A 21402-nucleotide genomic window follows, 5' to 3' on the forward strand; every position below is an offset into this window, starting at 1 on the left:
TATTGGGTTAAATTGTGTCTAAGGGCCTTTCAGCTCTTTATGATCTTTTCTTCTTTAATTCATCTTGTACACCAATGTCAGATCAAATTCTGTTCAAAAGCATTTGAAGGCTCCCCAATACTTGTCCCCATTAGAATTAAGTACAAATCTGTTTCACTTGTGTACTCGTTATGCCATCCCATTAACATTTCAATTTAAACTCACAGATTTGGGGGCGCCTGGGTGGCTCAGTCGTTAAGCTCAGATCATGATCCCAGGGTCCTGGGATCGAGCCCCACATCGGGCTCCCTGCTCAGCGGGAAGCCTCTTCTCCCTCTCCCGCTCCCCCTGCTTATATTCCCTCTCTCGCTGTGTCTCTGTCAAATAAATAAATAAAATCTTAAAAAAAAAAATAAACTCATAGATTTGGTTTCATAAGTGTGTGTGTGCTCGTACAGGTATGGGTAGCCTGTCGTATACTAAGCACATACTACACACACTGAATATAAATTAAATTGATTTGTATAGATTAGGGAAACCAAGGCCATTTTCATCTCTCTTTTTTAGTGAGGTAGGGAAGGGCATATAGGTAAAGTGGAATTTCAAGAACCACAAATATAAAGTGACAGAGCTTCATATTCTGGGAAAAGGTGGGCATTCTGAACATAGAATAAGATTTTAGGAAAAAGAGGGAAGAACTTTTAAATTAGCTGAAGGAAGTACCAATAACTATATTTGAAGAATATGAAGGTGACAGAAAAGCTGATTTGGTAAATGGTTTTGAAGCAGATATGAGGATGGGCTAAATTTAATAAGTAGAGAAGGTATCACTGGAAACAAAGGGTAACTTAAGGAAACACTAGTTTTAACAGCTCAGGAACAGAACATGTAACTGCCATAAGACTAAGGAGGCGATGAGTAGCTCTGCTGAAAGAAATGTTAAGAAAGAAAAAAAAGTGTTAGCGAAAAAGGTGCTCTCAGGTCCCCAGTCACCTTGGACAATGCTACAATCCTTTATCCTCTAAATAAAAAAGTCAGGCTGGTGGAGAAATAGTGAACAATTTAGTCTTCATTATGTGTAATTCACTTAACAAAGGCCATAGGGTGGTGTGTTTTACATTATCTTTTTTTTTTTTTTTTTAGAGAGAGTGTGTGAATGAGGCGGGGTGGGGAGCGGCGGGAAGGGATAGAGAGAATCTTAAGCAGACTCCACGCTGAGTGCAGAGCCCAACAAGGCATGGTGCTCAATCTCACAACCCTGAGATCATGACTTGAGCTGAAATCAAGAGTCAGATGCTTAACCAACTGAGCCACCCAGGCACCCCTTGACATACTCTAAACCAGAGCATTGGATCTGCAGGCAAAGGTGTCAGCCAACAAAGGGACTGTCCCTCAGTACAAATGATGCTAGTTCAAACTACAGTGGTTTCATATTATCTTGTGCATCAGATAAGACTTTAATAAGCTTTTTTTTAGGCAAAGATCTTTAGTTAACTTGGGTCTCATTACATTTACGTCATTAAGGTTATTTAGCATTGATACTCTTTTACTACATGCCTTGTGTTGCAATATTCTCTATGAAACATGAGTTATTTGGGACATTATTTCATTTAAGCCTGTTTGAAATTCGATAATACAGTTCAATTACACAACAATTTTTGTTACCTTTTATAGAAAAGGTAGATTATGGCATTTGCCCCTCAATAATAAATTTTCTCTCAAATTCAACAATTAAAATGTTGCAAATGTTTAAACATTTCCCAAGAGGCAAAACCCCAGAAATGTTCCTATACCTTTTTGCTAAAAATTATATTGTATTTCTTTAAATTTATGAAATACTGTACTGATTTTTAATAAAGATTGAGTGAATTAGTAACCTGAACTTTTTAACCTTAGTACATATTTTTTGTTTGTTTGTTTTTAGTACATAGTTTTCTAACAACAAAGTCAGTTCAGCTGGATCCTAAGATCTAGTATCTACTGGAAAACTTTAACATTCTTACTCTAGGATTATTATACTAGTAGGATTAATAGAAATAATTGGCATAGCAGAAAGCAAAGTTCAGGTTTTGAGACTAAAGCTAAAACAGCTAAGAAACAACATGTATAATTATTTTCTGATTTTAAGTATAAAATCCTTAATAACTATGCTTAAAATATAACCGTTTCCCCACAATTAAAATGTGTACAATGGTAAATTCTACAGAAAACTAGGACTACTCTCTATATATCTCAAAAAGTTGGACTATATCAACAAATGTATATGTAATGATTTAAATTACCTTTCCTCTTCTCGAACCCATACTGGAGTTTTAGGAATTTGTGCTTCAAAAAACTTAGATGCTTTATAACAAAAATTGCTGCAAAAACACTGAAAGGAACATTTTTAAAATTAGCAAATTATTTTTTTCTTATTGTGCAACACAATTTATGTACAGAAAATATAAATATGTAGTGCAAAGAAAATAATGAAAGCCCAAGAAAAGAAATAATGTATAGTACCTTTGAAGCTCTCCATGTATCTGTCCCAGAGTCATTTCCATATTCCCCAGAAGTAATCGCTATCATAAATTCTGTGTTCCTCATTCCCTTGCTTTCCTTTAGTTTTGCTATCTATATACACATACCTACAAAAGATATCATTCTCAGTTTTGCCTAATTCTAAACTTCGTGTAAATGTAACTGTACTGCTATGTTTTCTGGGGTTTTTTTGTTCCATGTTATATTTTTCAGATTCATGTAGGTGTAGCTTATATATTTACGCTCGGTATTACATTCCATTATGTAAGTATATTACCTTTATTGTTTATGAATAATTGAGTTGTTTCTAACTTTTTGGCCATCACTACAATGTGCCTATAAACATTTTTTTAAGAATTTTTAAAATTAAAAAAAATTGTTGTAAAATACACAAAATTTACCATCTTAACCATTTTTAAGTGTTATACTTCAGTGGCACTAAATACCTTCTCATTGTAGTACAACCATCACCACCATCTATCTCTAGAACTCTTTTCATCTTGCAAAATGAAACTCTATACCATTAAACAACAACTCCCCATTTCTGCCTCTTCAATCATCATTCTACTTTTGTAACTATGAATCCAACTACTCTAGTTACCTCACAGAAGTTGAAGCATTTAATATTTGTTCTTTTGTGCAGGCTTATTTCACTTAGCATAATGTCTCATAAGAGCATAATGTCTTAAAGTACATTCATGTTGTAGCATGTGTCAGAATTTCCCTCCTTTAAAAGGATAATATTCCATTCTATGTATATAGCATATTTTGTTAATCCAACTAGGAACATTTATATACATACATAGTTGTACAAATGGGCAAGAAATTCCTTAAAATATATACCAAACAACAGAAAGTCTTGGCCATAAAAAATGTGTGAACTTGACTTTACTAGATAATACCAATTTCTCAAAAAGGATGCAATTTTATTTAACCAGTAGTATAAAGAGTTCCTAATATTTAACCAGTAGTATAAAGAATGCCTAATATTGTCAGATTTTAATTTTGCTAATTTGGGGGCTGTGAGAATGTAAATCAATGTGTTTTTATTTTTTATTTGCTATTTCCCTTATTACTGATAAGGTTGAATATCTTTTCATATATTCATAATCAAGTTCCTTCTATAAAATTTTTCTAGGGGTACCTGGGTGGCTCAGTTGGTTAAGCGTCTGACTCTCAATTTTGGCTCAGGTCATGGTCTCAGGGTTGTGAGATAGAGCCCCCTGTCAAGACTCCACACTCAGCTTGAGATTCTTTCTCCCTCTCTCTCTGCCTGCCCCCCCCACCCAACCTGACTCACTCACTCTCTCAAAAAAATTTTTTTCTGCAAGATTTTCTGTCTTTCCCTGGTTATGAATCTGTGGTCAGTTATATGTAGGAAATACACCTCCTTCTGATTTATAGCTTATCTTTTCACTCTTTTTTGGAAACTTCTGATAAGCAAATGTTTTTAATTTTAATGTAGAAAAACTTACCAATTTTTCCTCTATGGTCTGTAATTGTCTATCTTATTTAAGAAATTTTCTCTCCAAGTTTATAAAGATACCTTCCCATATTCTCTTTAAAAAGGCGTTTATCTTTTTAATTTAAATATTACTGAAACAGGGATCAATTTTCAGTTTTTCCATTTGGATTTGTGCCAGTACTATTTTACTGAAAAATCCATACTTTCTCCACTGATCTATAATATTCCTGTTGTCACATATAAAGTGTCCACATATGTGGTGAGTCTGCTTCTGGCTCTCTATTCTGTTTCATGATTTACTTGCCTGAATTTGTGCTGGTATGCACTTTTAGTTTTTATTTTATTTATTTAAATTTTATTTTATTTTTAGAGCAAGAAAGAAAGCATGAACAGGAGGAGGGAGGGGCAGAGAGGAGACAGAGAGAGAGAGAACCCCAAGCAGGCTCCACGCTCAGCATGGGAGCCAGATGCAGGACTTGATCTCACTACCCTAGGATCATGACCTGAGCCGAAATCAAGAGTCAGACACTTAACCAACTGAGCCACCCAGGTGCCCTTGCACTTTTAATTTTTAAACGTTCAAGTATTAATTAAAGCATAAGCTTTAATTTTCAAATATTTTCAAATATTAGATATTTTTCAAATAAACTTTTTCAAATATTTTTGAAATATTTTCAAATAAACTTTTAATGTGGCTACTTTCTAAAAGGCAAACTTTTCAAACAATTCTTTTTAAATTCCCTTTAGTATATTAAAAATTAACTGCCACATGAGAATAGCCTTTAAGCTTACCTTTCTTTCAGTAATATCATAGACTTTATTGGTTTTGGTAGAAATTTTATATTTCTGTTTTGGTACCTAAAAAAACGAAAGTATAGCTTAAGAAGAATTCAAGTATCCACATATCATATCTTTGGCTAACTCATGTAATTAGTTCATGACCTGTTTCATTTCTTGTCTTGTCTACAAAGTATTTTGCTAAATATAAAAAATTTAAGCTTCTATTTTAAAAAATTAATTACTTACAATTCCTAGTTTCTTCTGACATAAGGGATAACCGCAGAGTTTAATAATAGAACGCTCATCCACGACATCGCTATAGTGAGCAGGTGTGATGAACTTCCCCTAAAATGAAATGAGAGGGGCATTTCCCCACTAGATTACTGGACAAGTTCATTTATCATCTCTCTAAGCCTCACTGATCTCATCTGAAAATGTAGGGATAATAAGTCTATCTCACAGGTATGATGTTAGAATCAGAGGAGAAAATAAAGGAAATACATTTAGAAAAGCACTGGACACATAGTAAGCACTCAAAAATGTTAGCTATTATTTTCTTCTAAAGAGTTGTATTTAAAAAAAAAAAATTTTTTTTTTTAAATTTATTTACTTGACAGAGAGATAGAGCACAAGTAGGCAGAGTGGCAGGCACAGGGAGAGGGAAAAGCAGGCTCTCCGCTGAGCAGGGAGCCCAATGCAGGGCTCGATCCCAGGACCCTGGGATCACGACCTGAGCTGAAGGCAGACACTTAACCGAATGAGCCACCCAGGTGCCCCAAATGTTAGCTATTATTAAAAAAAACAAACAACCCGAAAAAACTTCTGCCAAGAGACTATACATCTTTGTAGATATATAGTTCATGAAATAATTCTGAGGCAGGAGAAAGAAGTGGTGCTATAGTGATTGCTATTCCAAAGCAAAACACTGAAAAGTATATTTTATTTTAAGAATATATTATTCAGGGGCACTTGGGTGGCTTAGTCGTTAAGCGTCTGCCTTTGGCTCAGGTCATGATCCCAGGGTCCTGGGATTAAGCCCCGCATTGGGCCCCCTGGTCAGTGGGAAGCCTGCTTCCCCCTCTCCTACTCCCCCTACTTGTGTTCCCTCTCTAGTTGTGTCTCTCTCTGTCAAATAAATAAATAAAATCTTTAAAAAAAATAAAAAATAAAAATATTCAAAAAATAAACCATGTAGAATAAAATATAATTTACCTGTTTTCAAAGAACTATCTTAAAAAATGAAGTATATCAAAGGTGTCAGGATGCAAAATCTTCCAGCTTCTGGAAAACTGTACAGGAGACTGATGAGGTGGTTATAAGCTGACACCAAATATTTCCCCTTGATGTATCTTCATGTTTAAATCTCAACTCATAACTATTTCATAACTTTGAGATCATTTTTGAACAAGTTTTTCTGTTTTCCCAGGGACTGAAATACTTCTTACTAAGAGTGATAGAAGGTATTTGTTTCAAATGAAGCATTTCTGGTTTGTCTTTGTCTTTAGTGTCATCATGCATGCAGATTCTGATGTAGTTACCTCTATCAATTTAAATATTGTCCTACTTATATTCCTTGTTTAGAAAAATCTCTGACCCACACTAATAATTATTTTTGCAATGGAAGCTCTGAGTTTTAATTTTCCTTTTCTTTTTTCTCTTAAGGATTATGAGGATATAATAGAAATTTCCATTTGAAATTTTAATGCAATAGAGTTGTTAAAGGAAAAAAAACTTTTAATGCAGATTATAATTCTCTTGTTATGTGTTAAATGATAAATGATCTACAGTCTAGGTTTTTAAAATATCAAAACTAATAGAACTACATTAATAAAAATTATAACCTTCTGTTACTAAAATAGGACAACACACAGAATATGGAAAATAACATCGGGATAATTAGTGCAAAGTGATGAAAATCAAGTGAGATTAGCAGACATATTTAAAGAACTACTATTAAGGGGTAAAATATGCATATTATTTTTCATTAGTGCATTTTAAAATCATACAACAAGGAATGCCTAATAGGTGATTATTTTCAAATGCATGAATTATATAGCATGCTACCTGCATCTAGTGACTGAGAACAGATTCAAGGTTTTGATAATACAAGGAAGTCTCATATTACACAGATTTAAAGATCTAATACTACAAATGTAATAATTTCCCAACTTAACACATACACATTCCCTTAGGAATTCTTCTGTAATATCTTCTTCTAAAAGCTGTTCAACAATATGTAGAGCTTTTCTCTCAAATTCAATCTTCTTTCTCACAGCTGCTTCTAGTTCTGCTTTCCTAAAATTAAAAAATGAAAACGTATTTAAAATTTAAAAGTTTGGGGCGCCTGGGTGGCTCAGAGGGTTAAGCATCTGCCTTCCGCTCAGGTTATGATCTCCAGATCCTGGGGTCGAGTCCTGAGTTGGGCTCTCAACTCAGCGGGGAATCTGCTTCTCCCTCTCTCTCTGCCTCTCTCCTTGCTTGTGCTCCCTCTGTCTCTCTCTTCTCATGAATAAAATCTTTAAAAAAATAAAATAAAATTTAAAAGTTATTCTACTTAAAAGTTTTATCATAGCCAATTTTCTGTCTTAGAACACAGCACAAACATGCTATTTTGCTATTTAAATTTGTATTTTTTAATGCTGTTACTTTTGATATAATACTTTTCAAAGTATTAACACATAGAAGTCTGCCACAATAACAGGACTATTTGATTTCCAAGGCTTAGAGCACAAGGAAGAAAATGAGGTGAAATTTTTTTGCCAGTTAGTGATTATACTCTCTCAATTACTCCTGTGTGTACCTAAAAAGACAGGCTTTTCCTTTGAAATCCTTAGAAATCAGGAAAGATCAGAGAGGAAAAAGATAACTTCAGCTGTTCTTACAAGTAAAAATGTATTTGTGTCAACTCTCAAAAGTTAATGATAGCCCAGTTTGACAAGATAGAGTCCTATTTGCAAAGAAGTGTTTACTTTTGTTATTAAGTCTTATTAAATAACTATATCGACATGACAATGTAGTTTAGGAAAACAATCTTCCTACGAGGGCTGGTCCTTGCCCTGGCACCAGTGGGACTGTCAGCCTTTGCTAGCCCCTACACACCATGGAACATAACGATAAACAATGGCTCTAGGAGAGTGGTTCTCAATCCTAGCTGCACATTAGGATCATCTAAGGAGATTTCTTTAAAAGATTTTATGCCTAGGTCCCACTGCAAGCTCCAGATAATCCTAATGTGCAAAAGGGTTGAGAGACCTTGCCATAGAACCAAAGATACTCAACCATCTTGGTAACCTATTTGCTCCTATCCTGCACTGGTTTCTCCTTTCCTATCAGAACTACCTCAGTCAGCCTCCTGGGCCTTGACTTGGCTCTCATATCTGGATCTATAATGTATTCATTTTTTCTTCCTACTTTCACTCACTCTCAAGACTTTAGACTCTAATTCCTTGCCTAGAAAAATAATATTCTACAAAAACAATATAACATGTATTAATAATGTGCTACAAAAAAGAAGGATGATGCCGGATTGCCAACTCTTTCTTTTGCCAAATAGGGACATTAAAACCAGAAGAAATTTGCAACTAACAACTGTTCTCCTACGATTTCATAAAGGCCATTCTTACATCAAAGGAGTATAAAAGACATGAATACAGATTTAAAAGCAGTTTTTTATGTTAAATGTATTTGGCTTTATGAAAAACATTATTTTATTTTTCTCATATTGCTGCCTACCAATAAAAGCTATGCCATATACTAGGATCAGTCTAACAACCCACACTAAGGAATTGCTGGCTGAAGGTGTTAACTACCTCAACCTGCAGTAAGTCACACTCACTCTTAACTGATGCCTAGAGCTGCTTCCCATGAACAGCCCTATCTCGCTGTTGCCCTCTGTCCTAAATGATGACAGGTAGTATGGTGTACAGCAGTGGTTCTCAAATTTTTTGGTCTCAGCATTCCTTTACACTTTTAAAATTAGAACTTCTGCTTATGTGGATTATATGAATTGATATTTACCATACCTGGATTAAAAATGAGAAAAATTTTAAGCACTTACTAATGCATGTAAAAATAGTAATTACATGTTAATAACTTTTTAAATAAAAAACTTAGTGAAAAGAGTAGAATTATTTTATATCTTTGCAAAGTTCTTTAATTTCTGGCTTAATAGTATTTGGTTGGATTGAATGTAGAAGTATTTTTCAGTTGGCATAGATTTATAAAGGATCACTTCCTTCAACAACTATTTGGTTACCTACCTCCATGGATTTTTAACTGTTTCATCATCCAGGGTAATCTGTCCACAATACATTCTAGTGTATTTATACTTCCCACACTGTACTGCTCAGAATAAAATATAATCTCCTTGCGTTTGTGGTCAGATCACTATTGAGGAAAGTTGCAAATTACCATCATTATCAATATTAACTTTACTCTTGCAGTGTATCACAAAACCAAGTCAATATCATTATGCTGCTCCACAGGGAAATATTCTCTAAAATAGATCGCAAGGGGCGCTTCGGTGGTATAGTCAGTTAAATGTCTGACTCTTAGTTTCCATTCAGGTCGTGATGTCAGGGTCATGGGATTGAACCCCTCGTCAGACTCCTCACTCAGCGCAGAGTCTGCTTGGGATTCTCTCTCCCTCTCCCTCTGCACATCCCACTCGTGTGCACTCTCTCTCTGATAAATAAATCTTAAAAACAAATAGATCTCAAATCCATCCAATTTCTCCATTCCTAGATGATCACCATCCCTAACATCTGTAAAACTTGTTAAACTTAAATTCCATCACTCTATTACTTGAAATTTTCCTATTTGCACTTAGAAAATCCAAATTTCTCACCATGGCCCACCAGATACTACATGAATGGAGTCCTGTCTAAGTTTTTCCTATGCTCTTTTTTTTTTTTTTAAGATTTTATTTATTTATTTGACAGAGAGAGAGAGAGCGAGAGAGGGAACACAAGCAGGGGGAGTGGGAGAGGGAGAAGCAGGCTTCCCGCGGAGCAGGGAGCCCGATGTGGGGCTCAATCCCAGGACCCTGAGATCATGACCTGAGCCGAAGGCAGACGCTTAACGACTGAGCCACCCAGGCGCCCCTATGCTCCTTTCTTCCCTTGCTCAAAATGCCGTACACTACACCACGGGAATCCTTCCTTTCTTTGAACTGACCTAGCTTTTTTTTCTTTCAGGGTCTTTATACATACTGCCATCTCTGGCTCAGGACTCTCTGGTTAATGCCTACTTACCTTCAGATCTCAGCTTATTACTTCCTTGGAGAAGTCTTTCCCTGATAATTCCCAGCTAATCTGAACTCCTATTAGTTTCATCTGATAACATCATAGTCTTTTCCTTTATAATACTTATCACAGTATGTAACTATGTATTCAGTTATGATAATTTAATTGGTAGTTCTCTGTTCCACTAGAAAGGAACTGTGTTTATTCTGTTCAAAACCATATCCTGAAGGCCTAACACAGGTCTGGAACATCTCAAATTTGGTAAATAATTTTTCAAAGAATGAGTAAATGAAAGCCTGATAAAGGATAAATCATAGAGGTGCCTGGGTGGCTCAGTTGGTTAAGCATCTGACTCGATTTCAGCTCATGATCTCAGGGTCATGAGATCAAGCCCTGCATCAGGCTCTGTGTTCCATGGGGGAGTCTGAGATTCTCTCTTTCCCTCTCCTTCTGCCCCTCCCCACAGCCCCCCCCCACACCTGCACTCACTCTCTCTCTAAAATAAATAAATCTTTTTTTTTTAAAAAAAGGATAAACCATAGACATATGTATTTTAATCACTTTCATAGACTACTCCTAGTCTAGAAACTTCTTTGTGACAGGAGCTAAATCTAGCCTTTTTAGGAGATGCCAAGAAACAGAATAGGACTTTTTGCTGAAAATACAGACATGATGTAAACAAACAACAGTAAAGGTTTCTTGGAGTCTCTGGCATATAAAGTAATAAAAGGCAAGTGTACCTGAAGAGGTGGAAAAGGAATACCTGGTTAAATCAGGAATGTTTATTCCCTTAATCTTTCTACAGATACTCATACCTTCACCAGCAATCTACAAGTGTCTTGATTTGCTTTTCTTAAAGCCTGGAGTGGAGAGATATAATGAGTCTATATGAGAATTTATAGTGCTTCTCAGATCTTCCCCTCCTCTCCCATAATAATTTTTTCTAAGGTATCACCCATTACTGTTTTGTTTTTTTTTTTAAAGATTTTGTTTATTTATTTGACAGAGAGAGAGAAACAGCATGAGAGGGGATAGGGTCAGAGGGAGAAGCAGGCTCTCCGCTGAGCCGGGAGCCCGATGTGGGACTCGATCCCAGGACTCCGGGATCATGACCTGAGCCGAAGGCAGTCACTTAACCAACTGAGCCATCCAGGCGCCCCCATTACTGTTTTTAAAAATGGTTCAATTAATATGAAATAAACAGATAAGCAAATGCATTTGTCCAAGTAGTTCTCATACCTTTTAGAAGCATCTTCTTGTTTTAAGGCATTTGTCTGTTTAGCACCTACAATAATAAAAAAACAGTAGGTCAAGTCTTCAGAAACACACTAGCTTACAGGACAGATTCCTACTCAAACTGCAGACAACCTTTTCTTCTTTTCCCCACACATTACTTTCCAATCCTGTGTGTAAAACAAATGAAATGGGCAGGGAATTCAGTTTGCTTGTGTTATTTCCGAATTTCTCTTGGTTAAAATGTATTTCTTTGGGGATTGAATTTTCTCACGTATCACGGCCGGGCGGTTACGTCCTCCTGAAAATCTGAGATATGGGTACTTTTAGGGGCAACCCGTTTCTGTCCCCCGAATGTTCGGGGGGTGGGGGTGACACCTCAGAGGACCCGGGGACCAAAGCAGCAGTACATCTCTACGGTGGGCTCACCTGACCACTCTGGCGAGCCAGCTCTAGACTCCAGCACCTCTACTCCCTTTCCCTCAGAGACAGCCCATTCTGGGGGAAATCTTGGAACACTAGTGTAAAGAGGTGGGGGTATGGCCGGAGGTCTTTCCAAGAAGACCCAGGACAGTGATGAGACGCTCTCGGCCTTCTCTGCCCTGGAGACCTCCGCTCCTGGAGCAGTCTTTCCGGTGCGCCCCGCGGGCGTTACTGTGGAACCCTGAAGGGGCTCAGTTCTCAGGGTGCAAACGTGAGAGAGGCCCTTCTTCCTACCTGCGGCGTTTCGGGAGGCGCGGGGGGCCCGGGCCTTGAGGCGCGGAGAGCGCGGCCCCGCGGAGTCAGCCATCGGCAGCGTCGTGAGAAGGTCAGGCCCGGACCCGGCGTCTCCCTCTGAGGCTCCGCCTCCCCTCGCGTAGCGCGGGGCGGGGCCGGCCGGGGCGGGGCAGGGCCCCGAGAGAGGCCTGCGCTGCCGGAGGAGGTGGAGGAGGGCGCCGAGAACGGCGAGAGGCCCGGCGGGTAAGTGGACGCACTTGGGAGTCCGGGAGGGCCCGGGCTCGCGGCCAGCTGTGAGCCGCGGAGGACCCGGCGCCACGGCCCGCAAGGCCCCGCGAGGTCATGGGGCCCGAACGCCTAGGCGAGCAGGAATCGGGAGAAATGGCTTCCCTTGGATGCAGTCCGCACGCGCGCTGGGGTTTTATCCGCCCTGGAGCGCGCGGCCGTGAGGACCGGCTGACCTGTGCTCCGGCTGCGGGCCTGGGGCCGGGTCTTCCCGCTGGGACAAACGATGGCCTGCGGGACGGAACGGTGTTCTCCTGAGCGCTGCTGGTTGCTTCGTCTCCGTGCAATATAGGGATTACACCAACTGGATTATTTGGGGGACTGCATCTCTTACAGAAAAATGTCCGGGTCACACTTGGGACGGTGGGCGTCTGAACTTTCACCCACTCTGGGTGAGTTGTATTGGCTCCAGTTTTTGTCAAGGGGGACATTGAAAAAAATTTTAATTCCCTAATTACTAGAACTGACTTCAGGAACACTTTTCAGAAATTTTTTCAGAAAAGAAATACTTTGCCTTTTTAAAGCCATTTATTTAGTCCATATTTGCTCTCCTGTTGGGCGTACCCTAGAGGATTTTTTTTTTCAAGTGTATCTTTCAAAACTGTTAAAAGATGCAAGTTTTTTACTCCTTAGGCTAAGATGCTTTCAGTAAAAACATTTCAGTATTAAAACTTCACATTTTCTTTATTGTATTTACTAATAATTCATCAGAATGAAACACAACTTACTAACACTTTAATAGCACTGATAGTTAACTGTTTTATATTTCAGCATCAAAACTAGGAAAAATAACGAGGAATGGCTGTGGAAGAGCTTCAATCCATAATAATGAGATGTGTAAGTAACTTTTTTTCTTTTTAATGAAAGTTAAATACCAGATTATTTTTAGTTATAATTAAGGTCATTCAAATTGCTTATCTTATTTAATCCTTGCTTTGTTTGACCTGTGAATAAATAGCAGGAGGGCCAGAAGGCAGATTGGATTATTTCTCCAAGTGACCTACTTGTTTAACCTTTTAAATTTTTAATACTGATCCTTATTGGAGAATTTTTTGGCGGACTGGATTTCAAGATCATTCATTAAAGTACTTTTTAGGCTTATCCTAATTTTCACACGTATGCTATGTGCAACTTACCTAGAATTCAAACAGATTTACTTTTTTTTCCAGAGAGAATAAATCAAGTAGTTATTGAATTTTTATTCACCAAAACATGTTTGTTTTGCCTTCATTTTGTTTCTGTCAGCAAATCCTAGAAGAACAAGACTTTAAAGAAGAAGATTTTGGTCTATTTCAGTTAGCAGGCCAAAGATGCATAGATGAAGGGCATATAGAGCAGCTATTAGAAATTATTCAAAATGAAAAGAATAAGGTAAGTACAATCTTTATGAGTCCTTTTTAGCCTTTACTGGGAAGATAACAGCCACATGATACTATTATTTGTCCACTCATTTATTTATCAAACATTTAAGAATTAAATTTCTACAGTAAGAAAGTGGAAAACAAAAAAGGAATTAGGGCTATTCATATACTTGAAGGTGCTTATAGTCTGGTGGAAGAGATAAGTATGTAAACTAGCAATAAGAAGGCACAAAAAATGAAATAAGTGATAGTTGAAGTATAAGTAAAATACTTTAAAATAAAAGCAGGGATTACATCTGGTTTAGGGATCAAAGGTGGCATTTGGATTATTAATTTACATTTAGTGCTATAAGTATCAGGCAACCTGGATACTCATTTTTGGTGATCAGCACTTTCTCTTCCTTCAGCCAGATGTATATAGAAAACCAAATATTAAGTAAGATAATTTTTGGGGGGCGCCTGGGTGGCTCAGTCAGTTAAGCGTCTGCCTTCTGCTCAGGTCATGATCCTGGGGTCCTGGGATTAAGCCCCACATCGGGCTCCCTGCTCAGCAGGGGATCTGCTTCTTCCTCTCCCTCTGCCCCCTCCCTTGCTCGTTTTCTTTCTCTCTCTATCTCAAATAAATAAATAAAATCTTAAAAAAAAAAAAGGATAATATTTGGGTGCATAGAATCAGAATAGGAGGAGACCTAGATGGCCTTACTGGCTGATACCATACAGCTGTGATTATCTGAGAGGTCATTCTCAACAATGGGAAAAGGATCTTTGGGGGATCAGGAACAACTTTTTCCTGGGACACAGTGTTGGCAACACTGCCAAATTTTGTGTCTTTGTACTCGCCTTCTTATACAAGAAAAGACCATCTTCTTTCCAGGAATACACTCTTTCTTCATTTACAGTACTATTTATTTACATGAAAGGTTTTTTTGTTGATAATCACAGTCTAGTCATGCTGGCCTCTGATTATAACCAGGGCACCTTGATTGTGTTCAGGAGATTACTGAAACTTTTAAACCACACATAGTAGTTCAAAGGGCTTATTCCTTTTTTATTAAAAATAATTTTTTAAAGAAAAATTAGGACATTTCATTTAATACATTTGTTTTTGATATGTGTTTATGGAACCTTTTAGCCCCAAATACAGTAAATTTAATATTTTCTTAAAAAAAAAAAAAATATATTTTCTTTAACTCCTTGATATTTCCCAATTGTGTTCTCAGAGGATAACCTTTGAGAGTATCTTACTTATAGCTAATAATAATAAATTTAATAACGGCTAATACTTAAGTATTTACCATGTGCCAGATGCTGTCCTAAATGCTTTACATGTGTTAACTCATTTAGCTTCCCAGAATCCCATAAGGTACTATTAAGTTCATTTTGTAGATAAGGAAACAGTCGCTGAAAGATAAGTGACTTGTCCAGAAGTAACTCAGTTTTTATGTAACATCTAGGGTTCAGACCTGTGCATCCTGGTTTCAGAGCTCTTAACCACTCTCCAGTTAGCACTGTGTGGCACTTAGAAGGAAGTTTTAGAGTGTTACCAGGGACTAATTGATTGTGGGGCTGAGAGAGAGAGATGACAAAGATGACTGGGTTTCTAGCCCTGAAGAGGATAATATATTATATCCTGAACAGAAAAGGGCAACCTAAAAAGAGAGAATTTCTTGAAGGAGTGTAAGTAAATTTACTTTGGAAATGTTCAGTTTAAGATGCAGCAGGCAGTTGAAAAGTAACGTTTGGAGCTCAGTCAAGAAACAGGAGATTAAAATGTAGAATTGTGCATCACTATTAGAAATTAGGTGATTGGGGCACCTGGGTGGCTCAGTCACTTAAGCATCCGACTCCTGACTTCATGATCTCTGGGTTGTGGGATCCAGCCCTGTGTCAGGGCTTCGTGCTCAGCAGGGAGTCTGCTGGAGATTCTCCCTCTCCCTCTGCCCTCCCCCCCTTCTCTCCCTCTCTCTCTCCCTCTGTAAAATAAATAAGTCCTTAAAAAAAATTAGGTGATTGTGTTAACTAGAATTTAAATAAACACTTGAAACAAAAAAAAAAACTGAAAGGAAATTAGGTGATTGTGATATTTTTGAGCATAGTGAGTTTGTCTTAATAGCTTGAGAATCACTTTTGGAATGTGTGGTCTGCTAAATTCAAAGGTTCAGACACTGATAAGACAGTGTTTCAAACTGACTGTGACTTCATTTTCTTGCCAGGTGACGCAATCAGAATTGATCAAGATTTACTATTACTCTGCTTTGTGTAAATTAAAAAGAAAAAAAAGCCATATGAATAGTTTGTCCTATAGTACAGGGCTTCTCAACATTAGTACTCAGGTATTTTTTAGCAACCCCCTGCCCCGCCCCCCACTCCGTAATGACAATCAAAATTGTCTCCAGATTGCCAAATGTCCCCTGGTAGATAACAAAATTGCCCCTATTGAAAACTACTGGTGTAGTGGGAAACACATGGGCTTTGGAGCTGGACAGATTTATATGCAGTTCCTGGTTCTGCCACATTTATTTGATATTTGGGCGTGTCAGTAATCTCTAAACTTTGGCATTCTCATCTGTCATTTGGGGATAATCTTACTCTGTAGATAGTATTAAACTAAACAAGGTGTAGTTTATAGTTAGTATTGATTCCCCTTCCTTATATTCACTATTTACAGAATGACTAGATACCTTGCAGCTGAAATGATGTTTGTAAAATATTTTATCAAAATTTTTTTTCATTTCACATATGCAAAATCTTACTCAAATCTATAATTTCCCATATAGTTAATTATTCTCAGAGAATCACTTATAGGGTAGAAGTACACCAATGGAAAGGGAAAGAAGTGCTTAGTTGGAAAAGTAGAGTCTTAACAGGAGCTAGTTAAGTTTTAAAAAGCAAGTATAGTCTTAATTAATGTTGGAATAAGGTAGTTTGGAAAAAAATTAATAAGCTCATAATATAAATTTCTGATTAAACGCCTAAATATTAGGGGCACCTGGGTGGCTCAGTTGGTTAAGCATCTGCCTTCAGCTCAGGTCATGATCCCAGGGTCCTGGGATTGAGCCCCGCATCGGGCTCCCTGCTCAGAGGAAAGCCTGCTTCTCCCTCTCCTCATGTGTGTGCTCGCTCTCTCTCTCATTCTGACAAATAAATAAAATCTAAAGACCTAAATATTAAAAGTCTAGCCACACAAAAAAATAGAAGAAAACAGAACAGAATGTCAAATCTTTGGAGGGAGGAGGATAATTTGTTACACTTAAAGATAACAGATATTATTTAACCTGTATTTATGGAGCACCTTTTTATAACAGGCCCTTGTCTAGATGCCAGGAATAGATGTAGCAGTAAACAAAAAATCACTGTCCATATGGATCTTAAATTCTAATGAAGACAGGGATCTACATGAAAAATTATATAGTATGTTAGATACTATAGAGAAAAATAAAGCATAGCTGGGGGATGGACCATGCTAGGTGAAATTGCAGAGATTTGACAGAAGGAGGGGTGTAAACCATGGGGCTGTCTGGGAGAAGAGTGTGCCAGGCAGAGGAAATAACTAGTATGAAAATATTTAGAGAAAACAGCTGAACTGTCTTTTCCATTAGATAAAATGGATGATTGTTTTGCTATTTATTTTTTAAAAATCAATTTAAGCCTTCGTTTTATGCCATTTTTTAAAAAGATTTTATTGGTGTTTATACGCAAACAATGAATCATGGAACACTACATCAAAAACTAATGATGTAATGTATGGTGATTAACATAACATAATAAAAAAAAGATTTTATTTATTTAAGAGAGAGCACGCGCGCATCTGCATGCGCATGAGTGGGGGATAGGCAGAGGGACAAGCAGACTCCCTACTGAGCACAGAGCCTGACACAGGGCTTGATCTCATGACCTGAGCCAAAATCCAGACCTGAACACCTAACCAGCTGAGCCACCCAGGTGCCCCTTACTTCATGTTTTTAGTATAAATCTTACTGAATAAAAAGAAAGGTGAAATGTATATATATTTAAATGTAAATGAATGTTTATGAATCCCTAAAAGAGGGAATCCATTTTAGACCTAAAAGCCAGTAGGAAAGGAACGAAAGAAAAATAAGTATATTTTGCTATATAAAAAATAAGGACAACCAAAACACTAAGTAATTATTTGTCATAAATACAAGAAGGGAATATTAACTTGTAGGGAGCTTATGCAGATTGATAAAGACAGACGCTAAAATGTCCAATTGATAAATGAGCAAAAGTATAAACAGTATTTCCTCTTTTGTGAGTTATATGTTCATGTACCCTAACATATTCTGTTGCTAGTTCTCTAGGACATGTTAAGTCTTACATCTTTACACATTGCTATTTCAGAGCCTTAAATATATTTCCCACCTATCTATGCCTGACACATTTCCCTAACAAGCCTTAGCTTAGCCATTGCCTCTTCTGGGAAGCCTTTGTTGCCTTTCCTAGATGGAAGTGACAATTCTCCTGCTATACCTTATACTCTACCTTGATTATCTTGTAAGACTGAGATCATGGCGGGGGTTATTGTACTTAATTGTCTTCTTCCTAGATGTGTGTGTGTTTTGTTTTTTGTTTTTAATGAGTGAACCTAGAATGTAAACTCTATCAGGATGGAGATCTTACCTTGCCTTATTTCTAGCACCAGAATATTTTAGGGACTTGACATATAGTAGTATATTCTTGATAAATACTGATGAGTTAAAATAGAAAGCAGGCCAGAGAAATGGAGTATATTGTTGCTAGTTCCGAAAATAGTGGTTTTGATCATGAATGTGAATCACTAATTAAAAAGATAAACTTTTACTTGTGTGGTAAATATTCTGAAATATCTTTGAAAATAGAAGTAACTTATATGTAGGAGAGAAAATAAAGTGGCATCCCCTTCTTTTACGTAAGTTACGTAATCGTAATATATGTACAGATTTTCCAAGGAACTTTAAAACGTTCATAAGCATTGGATGGATTTCTTCATGAATCAGGAGAGCAAAATTCTCCATGAAAATAAGTGTTTGCTCACAAATTAACTCTCTTGTTGGAAATAGAGGAACTATTTAAATTGTGAAAAAGACCAGCTTACCTGATTTAAAATAAATGCCCATTCACCTTTCCTCAGTGAGAGTATTAAAAACTATCTTAAAATGTTGATAGTTGTTAGCAGCCAACCCTAAGAAGTCAGGGTGAAATGCTGTAGGCTTCATTTGCCTCATCTTAGCTATTTCAGAGGAAATTTTAAGCTCCTTCATTCAAGGTAAGAAAGTTCACCGTAAGAGTCCTATAGATGGCAGTATTTTCTTTACTCTGAAAATGTTTTTACAGGTCATTATCAAGAATATGGGCTGGAATCTTGTTGGTCCTGTTGTTCGATGTCTTTTGTGGAATAAGGACGATGGGAAAAGAAAATATTATTTTCTGATGCTTGATTTATTGGTAAAGGTAAGTTAACAAAATTAGGTACTCTTTGTCCCAATAGCCAGCAGTATTTTGTAATTCCCTTTAATGTTTAATGCTCATTGTGGGTGACAAAGCTTTTTGTTCATGAAAATATAGAGAATTCTTTGAAGAAAAGGCCCAATTTTATTGGTTGGATGGGCAAGTCCATTTCAGTTTTTCCAAATTTCTGGATATAAGAATTATCTAACCTCATCTCAGACCCACTGATTCAAAATCTCCGGGAAGATACCTAAGAAGTTTTATTTTTAATAATAGCTTATTGTATAGATGTGGAATTCAGGGTTTAGTTCAAAGCCGCACTGTTCTTTCAGCAGCATTGGAACTAGCAAATCTCAGTGTTCTTTTCTCTGTGGTATATTCTCTAAAAGAATATCAGAAACCTAGAATGCAAATGATCACAGGGGATATAGGAAGAGGAAGTAGATTTGTTGCAACCAACAACCCTAGAGACTTTTGATAAAAGGTTACTAGAGTTATAAGTCAAAAATGATGGTATAGGAGGATAAGGAAAAGGATATTATAAGAAGCTACCTAGAGATCAGTCCAAATAAAAATATATACTTGGAAAGAGGAAACCCCATCTAGATAGTAGTTATTAACTATGAGGACTTTTCAAAAAGGCAGGTGAGGTAATTCTGGCTAGTCAGAAGACAATGCGAAGTTTTATCTGTTCAGAAAGTACAAAAGAGACTGTATTCATGTTAATACCCTGGCAGTGTGAGATAGAAAGGTCCCACCTGCTGAAGTCCTGGGAAACTAAGGTAGCTTTCAGAGTAGACAGGCAAAGCTCAAAGGAAACCTCAGTTCTGATAATCAAGTTCTTCTTTCTCCCTATTTTTCCTTTAGCCAGGAATTTAAGTCTCCAAAATATAGTTGTCTACTTTTTTAAAGATTTTATTTATTTGAGAGAGAGAGCACAAGCAGGGGAGAGGGGCAGAGGCAGAGGGAGAAGCAGACTCCCCGCTGAGCAGGGAGCCCAATGCAGGACTCAATCCCAGCACCCTGGGATCATGACCTGAGCTGAAGGCAGACCCTTAACCGACCGAACCACCCAGGCACCCTTGTCTATTTTTTTTTTTTTTTTAAGATTTTATTTATTTATTTGAGAGAGAGTGAGGGAGATGGAGAGGGAGAGAGAATCTGAAGCAGTCTTCACACTGAGCACAGAGCCCAGCGAAGGGCTCAATCACACAACCGTGAGATCATGACCAAAGCCAAAACGAAGAGTCGGAGGCTTAACTAACTGAGCCACTCAGGCACCCCAAATATAGTTGTCTATTAAGAGACTTATGACTTCTTGCTTCTTTGTAGTTTTACAGTGATTTGACAGTCAGATTCTATGTTTTTTTAGTGTATTTTTTTAACAAGTGTATGAGGTGTTTTACTGTTAAGCAAAAATAATCATATTTTCTCAGTATGTGCTGCCTTTTAAAAATAGTAATCATGTGGCTTTAAATACAACTTGTATTAAACAGGTTCAATTGTGAATATTTTTATAGTTGTGTAATCCAAAGGAATTATTGTTGGGTTTGCTTGAACTGATTGAAGAGCCCTCTGGAAAACAGATATCCCAAATTATTCTTCTTTTACTTCAGCCATTACAAACAGGTAATGAGTGTTTTGATATCTAAGTGTTTCTTATTTTATCTGTGTTAAGTTCTTGATATTACTCCAAAATGTCAGCACTATACCAAAGTAAAATTTATGACTAATTATTGAGTACTCTGCTTAAACTAGCAGTAGCAGTACCAGTTTGAATCCTGCTGCCTATACAAAGATGACAATACCTGGCACTGATGGGTACCTAATTTTGACATTTGTTGAATGTCATGCTGTTTTTCTGGTATTATGTTATAATCTATAGCTTTCTGCCTAACCTTCCTATCTACAACATTAATCTAGAATTTTCCCTGTAAACATATTTAAAGGATTGCCTCTGTGATGTCTGCTTTACTCTGTCTGTTAGCATTGTGGTAGGTCCTGTATCTTGGTTAAGAACAGTATTGCACAGGCATTGCTCATCCTCTGCACTGGGAAGTCAGGGCTGGGAATAGCAAAAGAACTACTGAATGAAACAAGTGTAGAAAGAAAAGTCTCCAGGATTGAGTGCAGTAACATTATTGTTAAGCAATGGACCTTGGCAACCAAAGCAGACAGTATTTATCCATGGGAAGAGACTACTTTTTCATTTTATAACTTACATATAACTCAGAGTCTGATAGAAGGACCCAGCATCTAGAAGTGAGAGTAAATTCATTTTAAATGAGAATGAAGCAGCTTTGTACCGCTTAAAATATTCAAAGTCTCCTAGAAAGGAAAATACAGTAAAACTACCTCTCATTTTTACGTTATA

General features: G+C 37.2%; 2 protein-coding genes across 5 annotated transcripts in view; one reads left to right on the forward strand and one right to left on the reverse strand.

The window, feature by feature from the left end:
• Positions 1–12082, reverse strand: part of RPAP2 (RNA polymerase II associated protein 2) — a 77892-nt gene extending 65810 nt beyond the window's left edge. The window contains exons 1-6 of the mRNA XM_036103359.2: positions 11938–12082; positions 11227–11272; positions 6925–7039; positions 4991–5089; positions 4757–4822; positions 2262–2350 (exon numbers count right to left, since the gene is read on the reverse strand). Of these exons, the coding sequence (XP_035959252.2) occupies positions 2262–2350; positions 4757–4822; positions 4991–5089; positions 6925–7039; positions 11227–11272; positions 11938–12010 (488 nt within the window). The 5' untranslated portion in view covers positions 12011–12082. The remainder of the gene's footprint in view (positions 1–2261; positions 2351–4756; positions 4823–4990; positions 5090–6924; positions 7040–11226; positions 11273–11937) is intronic.
• The window catches only part of GLMN (glomulin, FKBP associated protein), a 32327-nt gene continuing 23006 nt past the window's right edge, over positions 12082–21402 (forward strand). For 3 of the 4 annotated variants that reach the window (XM_036103363.2, XM_036103367.2, XM_078072760.1), the window contains exons 1-5: positions 12082–12180; positions 12994–13059; positions 13468–13593; positions 18915–19031; positions 20549–20657. In XM_036103363.2, coding sequence (XP_035959256.1) covers positions 13021–13059; positions 13468–13593; positions 18915–19031; positions 20549–20657 — 391 coding nt within the window. In that variant the 5' untranslated portion in view covers positions 12082–12180; positions 12994–13020. Of the gene's footprint in view, positions 12181–12372; positions 12615–12993; positions 13060–13467; positions 13594–18914; positions 19032–20548; positions 20658–21402 lie in introns of those variants that run through there. The other variant, XM_036103364.2, reaches the window with a different exon arrangement.

Source organism: Halichoerus grypus, chromosome 5, assembly GCF_964656455.1.
Source record: "Halichoerus grypus chromosome 5, mHalGry1.hap1.1, whole genome shotgun sequence".
NCBI classification, from domain to species: Eukaryota; Metazoa; Chordata; class Mammalia; order Carnivora; family Phocidae; genus Halichoerus; species Halichoerus grypus.